The 18,557-nt window shown below is 35.5% G+C and overlaps 1 protein-coding gene across 1 annotated transcript in view; it reads left to right on the top strand.

Annotated features, from left to right (window-relative positions):
* The first annotated feature begins 4,405 nt into the window (after positions 1 to 4,405).
* cmip (c-Maf inducing protein) overlaps positions 4,406 to 18,557 on the top strand; it is a 53,515-nt gene continuing 39,363 nt past the window's right edge. Inside the window, exon 1 of the mRNA XM_073929910.1 lies at positions 4,406 to 5,207. Within this exon, the coding sequence (XP_073786011.1) occupies positions 4,869 to 5,207 (339 nt within the window). The 5' untranslated portion in view covers positions 4,406 to 4,868. The remainder of the gene's footprint in view (positions 5,208 to 18,557) is intronic.

Here is an 18,557-nt window from a genome sequence, read left to right as displayed (position 1 = left end):
TAACTCGCCAGTTACTTATTTAATGCATGTTGCTGTAAGAAAACATTGTAAATCCGGTGACCGCAATTATCAAACCCTTGGGAACAACTGTGGTCAGAACTAAAGTTCACAGTTCTGTGTTCTCTGAACTCCTATCAAGCGGTGGACGTCTTCATACTGATTGCTTGCTGCCGAACCGCGTCATAGCTCATTACCATAAAGTTGATTTGATTTCAACTTTCCTCGACACCCACGCTGGAAAAGATGCGCCGCGCTGCTCCTCGCCGCTGGCTCTCATTGAAAATGAATGACTTCAGGCTACTTTGAAGCTCTCGCCGCTTTCGGTGTGAACATTGGTTAGTTCCCCCTCCAGTGCCGATATACAGCCATATTGCACTGCTACTCATGTGATATTGCGTTTATACAACAGTTTGACGGCATAATTGTGTATATAAAAACAAAATCAAACATGGAGAGTCTCAAACACCCTTTTGTATGAGGAACTACTTTCTTGCGGATTCAAATCATAAGCTGACAGTTAAACAGCTGAGCGTGCATCTTTTAAACTTTAGATCTGTAGTGTCTGCTTTTTGCTGGCTGTATGTGGGCGGAGTAATACACAAAGGGTAAAAAGGCTGTACGGGTGCTGATATTACTTAAATATATCATGGCTATCAGCTATTCAGATTCGAGAACCAGACAGAACTGTTGTGTAAATATGTATATTGGGATAGAAAATTATATATTGGGAACAGAGAGAGGGGAAGGACGGCAAAAAACCTCGAGCCGAGAATCAAACTTGGGTAAACGTGAACTCTATGGTGCTATATGACGGCGCACTTAACCACTAGGCTATTGGTGCTGGCTTAACACAAATTTCTAATCATCTAATCACATGGCAGGACGACCAGCTGCAGTTCAAACCGAGCATCAGAATGGGGAAGAAAGGGGATTTAAGTGACTTTGAACGTGGCATGATTGATAGTGTCAGATGAGTATTTCAGGAGCTGCTGATCTACTTGGATTTTCACACACAACCATCTCTGGGGTTTACAGAGAATGGTTAAAAAAAGAGAAAATATCCAGTGAGCGGCTGTTCTGTGAGCGCAAATGCCTTGCTGACGGCAGAGGTCAGAGGAGATTGGCCAGACTGATTCAAGCTAATAGAAAGGCAATTGATACCTCGTGACAACCGAGGTATGCATAAGAGCAGCAACACATCCACAACACGTCCATCCTTGATGCACAGGCTCACCAAAATTGCAGAAGATTGGAAAAACATTGCCTGGTCTGATGAGTCTCCATTTCTGCTACAACATTTGGATGGTAGGGTCAGAATTTGGCATCAACAACAAGAAAGCATGGATCCATCCTGCCTTGTATCAACGGTTCAGGCTGGTGGTGTAAGGTTGTAGGGGGTATTTCTTTTTGGCACACTTTGGGCCCACTAGTACCAACTGAGCATCGTGTTAAGGCCACAGCCTACCTGATTATTGTTGCTGGCCATGTCTATACTTTTATGACCACAGTGTACCCATCTTCTAATGGCTACTTAAAGCAGGTAACACGCCATGTCATAAAGCGCAAGTCATCTCAGACTGGTTTCTTGAACATGACAATGAGTTTACTCTACTCAAATGGCCTCCACAATCAGCAGATCTAAAACCAATAGAGCACCTTTGGGATGTGGTGGAATGGAAGATTTGCATTATGAATGTGTAGCCGACAAATCTGCAGAAACTGCATGATGCTATCATGTCAATATGGACCAAAATCTCAATACATTACTCAATATTTCCAGTACCTTGTTGAATCTATGCCATAAAGGATTAAGGCAGTTCTGAAAGCAAAAGTAGGTCCAACCCGTTACTAGCAAGGTATACCTAATAAAGTAGCAAAAAATAAATAAATAAATAAATAAATAAATAAATAAATATATATATATATATATATATATTCTTGCCACTTTATTTTATTTATTAATTTTAATTTTAATCCAAGAATCAATTTTTTCGTGAATCACTGTGAATAAATAGCTGGTTCAGCTTGAGGAAATTTTCCCTAGAAAAGACATATGTGTTTTTAGGATCATCGTTTGTGGAATATTATAATCTGATTGTGATCAGTTGAAAGAAACATCTATCTCTGTTTTCATTTTTTATATATTTAATATGATTTTTTTTATTACTAAAACTAATGCAAAAAACTTTTAACTTTATATTTTTCCATCCCCCAAAGAATCAATTTTTTTATTCAACTGGTTTTATATTGCGAAAGCTTGTGAACCACAGGACAGATGGCTCATCTTCAGCAACAAAGAAGCCTTACAGAATGAATGTGTTCAGAAAATGACAGTATGACATAAACTCCTGAGTCCATATGGCAAGCCTCTTTAATATTGATTCTTTCAAATTAAATATTTTTTTTATTACTAATAATTAGGCTTCCCAATAGTATGAAAGTTTAGAAAAAATAAAACGCCCATTTGAGTGATATAACTCAGAAATACAAGAAACTATGTTAAAATGGTGAGTAAACCTATGAATTTGCAATGGCGAATTAAATCCATTAAATTCATATGTGCAGATGCAACCTTAAAATTTGCATTTGCAAGTTTACCTTTAGTATATCTGAGTTTATATCTTGCAAATCTGAATTGTTATTTCACAATTCTCCAAACTGTGATGAACACAAAAAAAATAGTCATAGATAAAAATTGCATTTGGCGACACAGTGGCGCAGTAAGTAGTGGTGTCGCCACACAGCAAGAAGGTCGCTGGTTCGAGTCTTGGCTGGGTCAGTTGGTGTTTCTGTGTGGAGTTTGCATGTTCTCCCTGCGTTTGCACGGATTTCCTCCAGGTGCTCCGGTTTCCCCAACAGTCCAAAGACATGCAGTACAGGTGAATTGGGTTGGCTAAATTGTCCGTAGTGTATGAGTGTGAATGAGTGTGTATGGACGTTTCTCAGTGATGGGTTGCGGCCGGAAGTGCATTCGCTGCGTAAAACATGTGCTGGATAAGTTGGTGGTTCATTCCGCTGTGGCGACCCCGAATTATTAAAGGGACTAAGCTGAAAAGAAAATGAATGAATGAATAAATGAATAACCAGTAGGCAAATATAGTGTCTTAAAACAATGACATCAGGGTTCATATGGTCATGGAAGACCTGGAAAAGTCATGGAATTTTGACTTGGCATTTTCCAGGCCTGGAAAAGTTTAGGGAAAACAGAAAAATCCACAAAGTTTTGGAAAAGTCATGGAAATTAGTTTAACAAATATCCACTTTAATATAAGTTAGTTGTCTTTACCTATTTTCTGTCATTTTCTACCAAAAGCATGCTTTCACATAATATAATATAATAATCACCAGATTATTTGAACAGCTCTACTTAGGAAGATTTCATTCATATAGATCAGGGGTGTAAAATTGGTCCTGAAGGGCCGGTGTCCTGCAGATTTTAGCTCCTACTTGCCTCAACACACTTCCACGGATGTTCTAGAAAGCCTAGACCTTGATTAGCTAGCCCGGGTGTGTCTGATTGGGGTTGGAGCTAAACTTTGCTGGACACCGGCCCTCCAGGACCATGTTTGTGCACCCCTTATATAGATCAACAGGGATATTTAAATCTTTTTCTATGCAGTGCATCTGCATAACATAATAAATTACAAGCATATAAAAAGACAACAGAGCAAAAATAAACAGTGCTTTATGGTGTTCTAAGAAGTGTAAAAGTAATCAAATACAATATAATGTAAAAAAAAAAAAACATCATTGTAAATAACCTAAAAAAATATAAATAAATCTTTAATAGACAATCTAATTTTGTGATGTGGCTATTGTGGATACACATATCGATGCTCACACTATATAGTTTAGCCCTACTCTCTCATTATTAGTGCTGTGTAAACATTACCTAAATACATTTACACTTACATTAATATATATATATATATATATATATATATATATATATATATATATATATATATATATATATATATATATATATATATATATATATTAATACTTAGATAAAAAATATATATTTTAATCTAAAAATACTGTTGAGTGTTTTATTATATGCTGTAATACATTTAAATGTGCATTTCTTTTCTTATTATTTACCACATATGTGTAGACATGAAAAATTAGGTCATAAAATTTACTTGAATTCCTGGAAAAGTCCTGAAAAAGGCATGGAATTTTAGTAGAAAAATATGTATGCATCCTGTTACATGCAACATAAAAATAGATACAACTTAGTTTAAGACATAGTGCACAAAAGCTTGCCATATGCCCTCTTTCTTTTCTCCATTTTGCGCGAGCGAGGGGAAGTGCGCGCTCCCTATCAAACAGCAACGCGCATCCGTTCGCCTCCCCATTGACGTCACTCCAGTATCACATGAACGAGCTGGGACCAATCCACACACAGCCCTATCGAAGCACTCGGTTCCTCCACCGAGATAGGGAGGAAAAAAAGACAGAAAAGGGAACCATGACTCCGAGCATCTGAAGAACAAATAAAATAAGGAGAATTGAACTCGGTGTGGATCTTGTACACGGTAGTTGTTTCGTATTCGGAGCGCGAAGACTGGAATAATATGCTGTGGAGAGAGGCGGAATGGATACGGCAATGGCCCGAACATATTGAATAGCTCGCGACGCTCAAAGGAAAGACATTATAGGCTACTTCAAGCCTTCTTCATCTTGACGGGTTTATTTAATGGCTTCAGCCTTCGCCGCCGCCGACGCTTGGTCTTTTCCGCACCACTGCTGAGGTCGTGTGAGCCTCTATATGCCAAACACTGGAACGACCATTATTCGGCCTCGAAATCAAAAGACAGCCACCTGATCTGATCCAACACCGCCGACTTTCGCAGAGGGGAATCATGGATTTTAACGGGAGCGGTGGAGGAAACGAGCTGCACAACAATCAGTTTTATCCGTCCGAAGAAAGCAAGCCGCTGCTGGGGGAAATGTCAGCGCAGCAGCCGCCGCCACCGCCGCTGGAGGGGAATAATAATCACAAAGCGGGGCCCTGCAGCAAGAGGAGCCTTTTACACAGCAGCAGTGGCATGAGATACAAACTGCTCCAGGAGGGCGACATCCAGGTGTGCGTGGTCAAACACCCGCGGACCTTCCTCAGTAAGATCCTCACCTCCAAATTTTTACGGAGGTGGGAGCCGCACCACCTCACCTTGACGGACAGCAGCCTGGTGTCTGCCACGGTAAGAGCCGCTCTGCAGGGGTCGCTTTGACTTCTGCCTGTTCAATGGCCGTGTTTGAAACTCTTAATCATATTGTGTAGGTTAGCTACATTTTCTTACTAATATATAGGTAATATAACGAGAGCCATACATATGTAACTAATGCCATGGAAATGCGTGAGCAGTAAAGCATAATACTGACTTGTTATAGGATCAGTACTAGTGTAGCCCACCAAGCGTAATTTACAGTTTAACAGTCAGATTAAATTAATGATTAATGTTGGGTTCTTTTTTTCTAATGTACATTTTAGAAATGGAAAGTTTCTTTTTAAAATGGTTTTGTCTTCATATATAATTATAGTAATGAATGGCATTTACCCGGAACCAGTGTGACATTTACAAAGAATTTGCCATACTATCTTGCAGGCAGCATCCTGAAAATAGTATATATTTTAAAACATTTAGGTAACGTTAATTTAGGAGGAAATGAAACGTGCACTCAATTTAATCAAACGTAAGTCCTCAAAAATGTACCTTTTTCAGCGGATGTTTCGAAATGGAGTGGAAACACGCCATGACGTCATAACAACAACAACTTTACAGCTTCCTCCTCGTTGTTTGCCATTTTCCGGGTTTACACGTTACGATTTCTCGTTTAATAAACTTGCAACACATCTCATTTATTATTTCATTTTCAGTGAAAAAAAAGAGTATTTTAGGTGTAAATAAAATATATTACAGTTAAAAGATAATATATCCATGCAATTCACTTGATATGTCTGTCTGTCCATCCATCCATTCAATTTAATTCAATTCATATCTATCTATCTATCTATCTATCTATCTATCTATCTATCTATCTATCTATCTATCTATCTATCTATCTATCTATCTATCTATCTATCTATCTATCTATCTATCTATCTATCTATCTATCTATATCCTTGCATACATACAGAGTCCAGCATAAATGAGTACACCCCTCACATATCTCTCTTTTTAATGTATATTTTTTATATATGCTATACAATAATATATACATATATGTTCAATTTGACAGTTCCAAAGCTAAAACTAATCAAATAACTAGTTTTGATCACTCTCCAAAAAGGGTACAGTAATATGTTAGGGAAAAATATAACTAAAGAAACATAAAAAATCCCTAAAAAATGTATTTTGTAAAATAAAAATTAGCAATAGTTAATTTAAATTTAGTTTTTAAAATATTTCTATTCCTAAAGATTTTCAGTAACCAACAACTTTTATTTGAATGGATGTAACATTTAATTAATATAATGTTTAATTTAATAGTTTTCTTTAAATGCTGTAAAATGTATATTCACTGAGAAATAGATAAAAAAAATATTCATTTTTAAAAGGGTGCACATATTTTTGCTGTCGTCTGTCTGTCTGTCTGTCTGTCTGTCTGTCTGCTTGGATACATACACAGGGTTCAGCATAAATGACTACTGATCTTTCTTTTAAATGTGTTTTTTCTATAGATGCTATACAATAATATATGCATATACGTTTATTTAGACCTTTCCAAAGCCTAAACTAACAAAATAACTTAAGGTCACTCTCCAAAAAACAGTACGGTAATAGGTTAGGGAAAAATATTAAACAAAAAATGTATAAAAAGAAAAAATATCAAAATTAATTTTTTAATTATATTTCTTTTCCTAAAGATGTTTGTTCAGTGATCAACAACTCTTATTTTAATTAATACAACATTTAATTAATATAATGTTTAATTTAATAGTTTTGTTTAATTTCTGTAAAATGTATATATTCACTGAGAAACAGATTAAAATATTAATTTTTAAAAGGGTGCACTCATTCATGCTGTTATCTATCTATCTATCTATCTATCTATCTATCTATCTATCTATCTATCTATCTATCTATCTATCTATCTATCTATCTATCTGTCTGTCTGTCTGTCTGTCTGTCTGTCTGTCTGTCTGTCTGTCTGTCTGTCTGTCTGTCTATATGTGTGTGTGCACTATATATAATATTTGGGTATTTTGGCATTAAACGGTTAATCTATTCTGTTATTTACTGAACAAAATCATATAAAGAAACAAGGAACTTACTTCTCCCTCCCAGCATGGAAGAATGGTGATGTAGTTAGTTATGACAGTTGTTTGTTTCAGGAATTCTTCATCATTTTATTTTAAGGGAGATTTCAAGATGACATGACGCACTTGCTGACATTTGAATGATTCTTAAATGATGTCAACTAAATAATAAGACATTACATACAGAGTCATAACATTAATTTCCATTCAAATATATGCAAGCATTTTACTTTAATTAATCATTTGCCATTTCTAAAGACTATGATCAAGAGTCCAGTGTATTGGTGAAATAACCCTAAATAAAGACAATGTCGATGTTTACAAGGTGTTTTTAACATTATAAAAAACTCAAGCCCACTTTCATTTGGGATGTTGACATTTTACTACATTGTTTATGCTCCTCTGATTAAAAACCTTGGAAATAAGGCAGATTTAAAGTACAGGTTTTTGTCTGTGTAACTAAGAGGAAGGATTTGGGCCTATATGCAGGCATTGAAGGATTTTAAGGCAGCAGAGTTGCTTGAATAATATCTGAGCCTTTTGCAGGTGCATGATCCTTATGAATCACACATGCTGTTTAGATCTTTGAAGTAAAAGACCTAGATATGTCCTAAAATCAATGTATTAATTTACATGTTTTGACACTTAGGGGATGCTCTGAGGAATTTTAATCGGTAAAATTCAGTCATTGCATTCCATTACTAGTAATTCATGCTATCAGGAATGTAAAATTATTAGTACAAGCTGATCGTCATGTGAATCCACAGCTCTGACCAACAATGAAGCTGCATGCTCTGAAAGTGACTTCTGTGCGAGTTGCTCACTACACATTCTCTGCACACGCTATTGACAATAGACTCAATTTGTCTGTGAAATTTCACTAATGTGACCTTTAGCCTCAACACGTCTACGTGTTATTTTCCTCACTGGTGTTTATTTGTATCTCTACAGATTTTAAACCTCATCAGATACTTCGTTATTCAAAAACATAACTGCATACATCTTAATTGCGGCTCAAGAGGCCTGCCAATGGAAAAGTAGTGTCACGGTCACAACGGATTCACCCACCTGGGAGATTTCTAGGAATCCACTCAATGGCGGTCATATTTAAAAAGTAAAAACACACATTTGCACCTAATATCTATCTGTTTTATTTTGCACGTGAAGAAGGCGGCTTTTATTTTACCATTTGTCATTTTTGGATGCGAAATCCCATCTTAGATGCACCAACGGACTCTTGGAGTTTCTCAGTTCAGGATATCCTGCTCATGGAGTCATCATCAAACCGCTGATTGAATTAAAGGTTTAAATTTTACAGCTATATTTCATCGTTGTGATATGATTGAATTAGCCGTTGACTTCTTCCTGAAATGAATGCTTCAGAATGAATTAGATTGCTTGTTTTACAACGGTCTGACTGTCGGATGAAGCTCAGCCGCTGACACTGAGAGGCCCTCGGGATTTCTGAGGCTAGCTGAGATTAACCCAAGCCAAACACAGACCGTATGTTTATGTTTGCAGCTCTATGCGGTCATTTTGCTGAAGTTTATACCATTCCAAAGTGTTTACAGATGAAGGATACTTTTAGTGTTCGACACTCCTGTCACTCAGTATTGGTTTGCTCCTATAGTCAAAAGGTCTCTAAAAGATGTTTAGCTAGTGACCCGTGTTCAGTTGACCATAGCTAATGGAGGTAGTTGTCTGTGGCTAATGTTTTCTTTTGGCAAAGACTGGCCTGTTTGTGATTCTACTGTGCATCGAACCATTGTGCTTCAGAAAGAGGTCAGTATATCAGCAGAAAGGCCTTATTGTTAATACCGAGCATGAAAATCGTTCGATTTTAGGGTTTGCTTTCCTCACCTGGTGACAAACTAGGGTGTCATTTGGGTTGAAATTCCATTATCTCGCCCAGATATTGCTGAAGTATTTGACCTCGTTTGCGTTGGAGATGTAGCACATGACGTCTGTCTGATGATAAATACTTTATTTCCCCCCTTTTTTCACTGTGATTTGGTTAACAAGCCATGTGCTAAGCGAAGACACAACAATTGGCATTTTGATAGCTCGTTTTTCGATAAGTGCAGTCGCTTTGGTGGAAAATGATCTCACTAGAAGGTATGAAAGATGTGACTCACCCTTATTTCTAAGCTCTTGGAGTCTACATCATATTTGCGTAACAGCAAGGCATTATAAATACTTCCTGTCAGTCTTTCGTTTAAACGATCTACCTCTAAAGGCACATTCATGCCAAAATGCCCTCAAGCACACCATTTTGTTTGTATAGTCGCTGTTCAAGTCAGGTCCTGTTAATTAGATGAAGTACCAGATGAGACAGCAGCTCATATAGAACATAACACATCTTTTGTATAAACATTACATAGCTAGGTGAGAACAGCGCGACTGTTTTTGGGTGCCATGTTTTGCTGTTTTGCGATTGGGTTAGGCGCTGAACACCTGGGTACATCTGGATTTAGCTTGAGGACATGTTAGCTACAGTACTGTTCATGCCTGAAGAGTCATCGCAGTTTGAGCAGCACTGATGACTAAAGCTGAACAAGTCTGGTTTTGATGAGTTCTGCTAAATATGACCAGGTCAGGGAAGAAATAAAGTTTGTTTACTTACAAACAAACCATTTTAACGGTACTGTTGGGCTTTCCGCTGTAAACAAACTGGGCTACGGTGATGACTGGGCACATAAACCATTGTGGCTCCCTGAGATCCCCTCGGCTACCATCCAAATATGCTCTGTAATTGAGATGTAGGAGCTGGCTTTGTTTTTGTAGCACAGAAAAGCCATTAGGAGGACATTTTCAAACACTGGCAGGGTTTCAGATGAATTGTTTTGCATGTACTGGGTTGTTTGTGTCTTGATATTGCAGCGATTTTTCATTATCGTCGCTGTAAGGATGGATGGAACTGGGCGATGTTGTTGCATTACAGAGAGATTATTTCAAATATGCAAGAGAAACACACAGTGGAGCCATTTAGATGAAGTATGTTGGAGATATTTTTTCATTAGAGAGTGCCAAACGCAATGTAAAGGGCTTTGTCCGTGGCCATCCACATGATCTGCTCCGGGGCAGTTCGAAGGCATCTTGGAATGGGATTCCCAACATTTTTAAGTCCATTTTAGCTGACAGTGTCAGATTGGTTTAGTGTGTAGTTGATGAACTTTAATAAAGTTAATGTAAGTTAGCACATTGTTTTGCTTATTAACTTTGCTTTTATTTGTAAAAAAACAAACAAACAATATTTTTAAATGTTTAATTAAGTGAAAAATTATAAATAAGTCACATCAGGCTGTCATGTACCATTTGTGTTCGCTTCACTGAATCACACATGGACATTAGTATAAGTTCACCCATTGTCAAATCTGATCTCCGTGTACTGTTTTAGTAAGTGAATAACTTGGGAAATTAGTTTATTTCAAGTCAGAGGGGCTATCAGGCATGTTAAAAAGTAAGTTGTTTATGGACAAGTGCTTACTCAAGACGTGAATTGTTTCAAATGATTCAGTTTGATTTGTAATTTAACTGGTTCACTTAGAAGATCCGGTTAAAAAGAACGATTCGTTCATGATCAGAATTACTTATACAGAAATGAAAGCCATTATTGGACACAAATGTGTTTAATTAATTCTTTTAAGTGTCTGCTCGTATCGTATTATTGTTGTCACCGTGTTGCTGTCATGTCCACTTGTTTTTTGTTTTTTTTTTGTCGTGGAAGCAACAGCGAGGATTGACTGGACGAGGACCGGCTTGATCCGGCCAGTGGCGTTAGGATTACAGACTCCGATGTGCCATACGGGTCAAACACCTGGCGTAAAACTGGCATCGCGAAGTAAATACATTGACTTCTAAAAGGCTTATGTATTAAATACATTTACAAAGACAAAATTTAAGGATGTAATTGTTATAATTTCAGTTAATTTTGTATACACAATACAGGTTCAGTTAGTTCTAGTTTTAAAAACTCTAATTTTAATTTTTATTTCAGATTACAAAATAGTTTTTTCAATTCCAGTTTTATTTTTTTCATTTGTTTTTTGTTAACTATAATAACCTTTTTTAAAAACTGGGTATACTAAAAATTGGCCATGAGTTAAATGGTAAAAAAAAACCTGTAAAGCTCTGTAACCTGTTAAACAGTAAGTTTCCCTAAAACATACAGCGAATCACCATTAGGGTTGTAACGGTATGAATTTTTCACGGTATGATAATCGTCTAAAACAATACCACGGTTTGACGGTTTCGCGGTATACGGTATGTTACAAATGTTACAAAATAATAGAACAGTGAAGCAAATTTGACTTTTTCCAAATAATATATTTTTAGTTACTATAAACAACACCACTTACAATGAACAAATAAAAATAAGAAAATAATAAATAATGTGTCAAAAGTCCAAATAAAGTCCAAATAAACATGGTGCAAATCCTCAGTAAAAAATAGATATAAATATTTACTATACTATAAATAGTTACATAACAAAACTAGATTCAATATGGAACATCCTTAGGTTTTATGTGCCAGCATGGATATGGTTGTCTATCGATATGGATTTGGATATGGTTGTCTGCAATGCAGACAAACAGCTGCACCTTCATTTGCGTCTTTTGAAAACAGCAAGAGCAGCAGTTCGTCTTTGCTGTGTCACTGTTTTGTCATGTTTCTGTGCTGCTGTGCATGCAAAAGTACTTAGTATGAGAATTATTTCATGAAAACCTTTTTTTATGTAGCCGCGCATAAATGTATGCCTATCTCTCATTCCGTGTTGTTCTAAAAGCTTGGTCCACAAACAAAAGCGAAACCTATGCTTATTGGTTGTGATATGGCGAGTTTGAACCAATCTGGGCATGGAGGAGGGACAATGCATCAATGTATCATGTCTGATTTGTCCGGAGACACAGTGACGAGCGTTTCTTTGTCAAATCAGCGTTGTCAAATGTTGATGACGTAACCGCACTGATTCCGGAGCCTCTGAAAGTCCGCGAATGTTATGTGATACAGCACTGGAAAGCTGAGTCTCTCTTCTTTATGCCAATCTTTGAATTGTATGAATCGGATCAGCGGATCAAAAGTTATTAAACATTTAAGAGCAATACTTATTTTTAGCCGCGGGCGGCTGTCTCGGTCTTTAAGGGTTAAAACCGTTGATATGCAATTGTTCATGGTATGATAATCGTGCACGTTCAAATCGTGGTAAACCGTCATACCGGTATATTGTTACAACCCTAATCACCATAAATTGACATTTTATTTCAATGTTTTTTTTTCATTAAGTTATGTTACATCTATTTTTGAAAACAAATTTTCATTCCACAAATGTGTAACAAAAATGTGTAGATGTGAGTACTTCAAAGTATTGGTGTATTAACGGTATAATTTAAAACATAATAATGTACCACAAAACAAAGACATTTATTTTATGGTTTTTACTGAATTTTAACAATAAAATGTTACCAACTACAGCTGCCACTTTGTTGCTATAAATTTGAAAGATTTAAGGCACAGTTATTAATCTCAAAGTTCATCCATTGCATATTAATAGGCAATGTACTACTACAATTAACAAATTAACTTCCACAGACAGTCACTGTAGGGAATACAAAGAGAAACTCATTATGAGGAACAAAACACAGTGTACTTATTTTGACCGCAGATATGTTTGTGGGACTATTGTGAAGTAAAAATACCAGCCGTAACATGTTTTTCAAGATTATACAAAATAAATCCAATTGAACCTCTCTTATTCAGTTTTCAATATGAATTTTGGTTATTTTGGCATAATCTCAAGAGGATTTGTTTGAAATCAATTCAATGTTATAGGCTAATTCATTCTTGCTCAAATGTAATAATTTCTAACTTCTTGATAAATTGAATGTATATTTTCATGAACAAAAGATGTTGATACCCAATCAATTTTCGTCAGTGTTGAATGCAGTAAATTCACTTAAATGAGTAAGCGTTCAAATAACATACAGATCAGCCACCTCAATATTTTTTTTTGACCGGATGTCTGTTTAGTGTTGCCATTGAATTCATAGGTGCAGACACCTTCCAAGTGTGTAATTAAAATGATAAATCTATCATATGATATCAGTTGTGCTAATTAAGTGTGAACAATTTTTTTTTTGCATGCTCGCTTGGCTGTTGAGGTTTTGAAACAGAGCTTATGTTGCCACATCCGTAATGTAGAAGCTGGCCTCCTAATTTCCTTTTGTCTCGCATAAACCATCTAAGATCATCAAGTTTGTGGTTAAGCTGACGCATGAATGGATGACGGTAGCCTCAAATTCGGCTTGTTCAGCTCACCCACACCCAGTGAAGTATTTTTGGTCCCTAGATAGATAAATTACGAAAATACAAAAACGTTTGCTAGTCGCACCACCTATAGTTTAGCAGTTTTAAAATATTCGCTTTATCTTTGTTTTGGCTGCGTTGCAATTTGCATGCCACATTTGCGTCATACTGAGGATTTCTTTGTACTAGATTTCACAAGAAATGTGTTTTTGTTTTTAACTGTATGCAAGTCTATGCGCCACATGTGCTGATCCAAATCCTTGTTGTGTGTGTGTGTGTGTGTGTGTGTGTGTGTGTGTGTGTGTGTGTGTGTGTGTGTGTGTGTGTGTGTGTGTGTGTGTGTGTGTGTGTGTGTGTGTGTGTGTGTGTGTGTGTGTGTGTGTGTGTTGGATTTGCATGACTTTACTGCCGTTTGTGCATGTGGATATTTTAACAGATATATGGCGTTAATTGAAGCCAGCTGTCTTTGGGAATTTAGTGTTGTATTGAGCCAATAGGCATGCAGTCGTGCCTGTCTGTACAGTAACTTGGCTTCTGTGTTGCTTTCTGTTGCTTTTAGCTCTACAGTAAGATCAAGGAGTAAACTATACCGTGAAGTCGGATTAAAAGGCTTTCTTTTTCTTTTCGTTTGGCTTGCGTTGGCTTCCTTCTCCTGGCCTGCCATGGTTTGCTGTTAATATACCATGGGTGAAGAGTTTAACTGGAAGAAGCCGTGTTTACTTTGGGAGAGAGTACATTGTCACAGTTTATTTCGTGCCCATGTTGTAAAATTTTGCTCTATTTGCACACTATTTGCATGGGTTTGAACCTTTTTTTTTTTTTGACATTAACAATTCCTGTAATCTGTTTTAAGATTTTTGAGTCTGCAAATTAATAATAATGATCTCTCAGTCTGGACTTTTAATTGCATTACATTTGGGATTTTTGGTACTGGCCGATAGCTGTGAGTTTATGATTTGCTCTTGATATTTTGCGTTCACACAGACATTTAATGTTTCGGATAATGTAATTTTAAGTATTTAAATGTTTTGTGTCAGTATATTTTTAATATAGTAGATATAAATTTATATATTATATGTTTTATTCTGCAAGCACAATCAAAAGTTACAGTAAATATTTTTAATGAAAACCTTTCTATTTCAGCAAGTCTATTAAATTTATATCTATCAAATATCTTTAAAAAATTTTTTTAACTCTTTTCAAAAAAATATTAAGCAGCACAACTGTTTTAATTGATATATTTCTTGTTCATCATATCAGCACATCGTGTGACTGAAGAGGCTGGAGTAATGATACTGAAAAATGTAGCTTTGTAAACCTAGTAATAAATTATATAATAATTATTAAAATGAATATTAAAACATTAATAATATTTCTAAATTAGTGCCTGGTGATATTCTTTTCCAAATTGACCGATAATGATATATTTCGATATCAGTTGTTAATACTTCCAGATTTAAAAGAGTATCGCAACAATTACCGAAGCCACAAAAATTAGAGGGTTGATTAAATAGCATAACCTATTTTCGGTGGCCGAAAATTTGGTGCATCTCTAATATCAACAAACTTCTAGATTCCCATTGTTGCACATTCCTGCTGTGTGATTTTCTCTTAGATCAATTAGAGTAAAAAAGTCCAAAGCTTGTCATTGTTATTGACATAAAGTTTTTTTGCGTTTATATATAATATTCTTTATTGGCCCAGACTTACTCTAAATATTAGTTTCTTAAAGGTAACAAATGTTAAATTATTGTAAATGTTTTGTGAAAATTATTGTTAAATTTAAAACAAAATTAAATAATAAAACATGAAATTAATGTTAATTTATTATGTGCAGTTTTGTTTATTTTTAAGAATCATGCGCCACTGTAGACTGGATAACACAGGAATAAATGACATTTTAAAATGTATTTAAAGTAGTTGTAATTATGGATAGCGCTGTCGCCTCACAGCAAGAAGTTCCCTGGTTCGAGCCCCGGCTGGAGTTTGCATGTTCTCCCCGTGTTCGCGTGGGTTTCCTTTGGGTGCTCCAGTTTCCCCTACAAGTCCAAAGGCATGCGATATAGGTGAATTGGGTAAGCTAAATTTTCAGCAGTATATGTGTATATGTCCTGGTCCTCCAGGTTAGAGGTAACGACCACTTTGTGAAAATGAGATGTTACGAAACATCAACATTGTGTAGCTAAATATCAACTTCAAAATAAGACTGGGAAGTAAGTTATAATAATATAACCCCTCAAAATAAATTTTCTGTTTAAATGATAAAGATTCAACCTTGGTGAGCTTAAGGTGATTTCATTTAAAGAATAAATAAAAATACTTAACTTAACTACAATCATCTGAAAGGAGTTTTAAAATGAAGAATGGAAAAATAAAATGTTTAAATAGGTTAGTGCAAAATTATCATTCATAACTAGAGGTTGTTTATTATCTGCTGTGATGAAAATAAAGTATTTCCATAATTTAAAATAAAACCAAAATAATGAGCTTCTGGTCCAGTGGTCTTTTTGTGTATGCAGTACTCAGCTTCTGCAAAGAAGTACACCCCTCACAAATGTATCTTTTAAATTCATATTTTTAATAGGAAGCTATACAATATTATATTTGTGTATACTGAAGCCAAATCTGCAGCTTATCTAACAAAATAACTAACAATAATGGTTCAAAAACTGTTTATATGTTATAGAAAAATATTAAATACAAATTTAAAAAAGAGGAAAAATCAAGAGAAGAAAATCTATTTAGTTGAAGTTTTGTAGGTCGTATTTTGTTTCGCAATATTTCACTTGAATTTAATTGTATTGTCCTTCAATTTCTAAATTTGTTTGGTTAAATTATTATTTTAATAAATATATCTGTTTATTAAATCTGTTTTGTTTAAATGCACCAAAATACATTGTCTATATTCACTGAGAAATGGATCAAAATATTCAGTTTCAAAATGGGTTGTACTCAATTATGCTGAGCACTGTATATACCACTGTGTATTCTGATATCTATAACTAGATGCATGGAAAGCAGATCGCCAAATTATATGTGATTGCTGACTAATGCAGTTTAATTAAATGCTTGGAAATGAATTAGTCTCAAGCTATATTGATTATTGATATAATAAATACTTAATTTAATTTCCATCAAAATAGTAGCAAATTTTGCCCTCTCCATCAAGAGTGCTGTCAGTCAATTATGCAACATATTTAATCAGCTGTTTGGATCGTTTATTGTTTGATATCATAATGAACAGATATGATTGGAAGTATCCATATGTCACTATTTTACATATCATCATAACATCACCAGTGGCTTGAGGAACCAATGCTTTTCTCACGGTTTAGTGGCTTCAATGCTGACAGGAGCTCTCTCAGATCAGTTTGTCAGTTATAGAGATGCCACCTGAACACACTGATGTTTTTCTCCACATCGTTTTCCATCTGGATCTCCCTGGTAACAAAAAAAAAAAAAAAACATATGTCTCTATTTCATCTCTTTGTTTCCATGGCAACATAGCAATGGTGGAGAGAAGAGCTATTCAACTCCTCCTTAAGGAAGAATTGCACCATGAAAAACAGACTGAATGAGAAGAAAGAAGGACTTCTTGGAATGAGAAGGAAGGGTAGAGAGAGAGAGAGAGAGAGAGGACAGTAAGTGACATGAAGATAAGCAGATTGAACATCAGGCTCGGTGCAAGTTCACTTATCACATCGTCATACAGGATATCGTAGCCATGACAACCTTTAAAGAGGTTGCACTGTGCTGTAGATTTTTACAAAGAAAAAGACCCATGGTGAGAGATTTACCATGATTATATGAGCGACAGCTAGACTAGAGCCATTTATCTGGGTTTTTGGCATTTTCGGGAACTTGTTTTGCTTCACGTGTGGCACATGATTCATTATACACAAGCCTGCTAATGGAGTTGTGATTCATTATATGAAAAAATGTAGTATCATGGTATGGATCTACAGTTGAAGTCAGAATTATTAATTATTTTTATTTTCTTCTTGTTTAAATATTTAATAAATTATGTTTAACAGAGCAAGGACATTTTCACAGTATGTCTGATAATATCTTTTCTTCTATAGAAAGTCTTATTTGTTTTATTTCAGCTAGAATAAAAGCAGTTTTTAATTTTTTAAAAGCCATTTTAAGGACAAAATTATTAGCCCCTTTAATCTATTTTTTTCCTTATAGTCTACAGAACAAACCATCATTATACAATAACTTGCCTAATTACCCTAACCTGCGTAGTCACTTTAAGCTGTATAGAAGTGTCCTGAAAAATATGTAGGCAATATTATTTACTGTAATCATGGTAAAGATAATGTAAATCAGTTATTAGAAATGAGCTATTAAAACTATTATGTTTAAAAATGTGTGGAAAATTTTTTTTCTCTCTGTTAAACAGGAATTGGGGAAAAAATAAACGGGGGCTAATAATTCAGGGGGGCTAATAATTCTGACTTCAACTGTATATCCTCTTATGAATGAAGGGTAAAAATGATGATATTTGAAGCAATGACTGGGGGTTTACAATGTTTAAAATGCTACAGACAGTCTGATGTCATCATCTTTATGCGAGGGACTACATTAAAAAAGAAAAGACGTTTATATTGAAGACAGTGATAATTAAATTATATTTATTATGTAAAGACCCAATTTATACTTAAAATGATTAATAATATATTATAATAATAATAATGTATTAATAAAGGCATCCTGGTGGCGCAGTTGGTAGCACGATCGCCTCACATCTAGAAGGTCGCTGGTTCGAGCCCCGCCTGAGTCGGTTATCATTTCTGTGGAGTTTGCATGTTCTCCCCGTGTTCATGTAGGTTTCCTCCGGGTGCTCTGGTTTCACCCACAGTCCAAAGACATGCGCTGTAGGTGAATTGAGTAAGCTAAATTGGCCGTTTGTTGCGTTTGGCTGCTGCGTAAAAATCATGCTGGATAAGATGGCAGTTCAATCCGCTGTGGTGACACCAGATTA

This window comes from Danio rerio, chromosome 18, assembly GCF_049306965.1.
Source record: "Danio rerio strain Tuebingen ecotype United States chromosome 18, GRCz12tu, whole genome shotgun sequence".
Lineage (NCBI taxonomy): Eukaryota > Metazoa > Chordata > Actinopteri > Cypriniformes > Danionidae > Danio > Danio rerio.
This window is presented reverse-complemented; position numbering and strand designations above follow the sequence as displayed.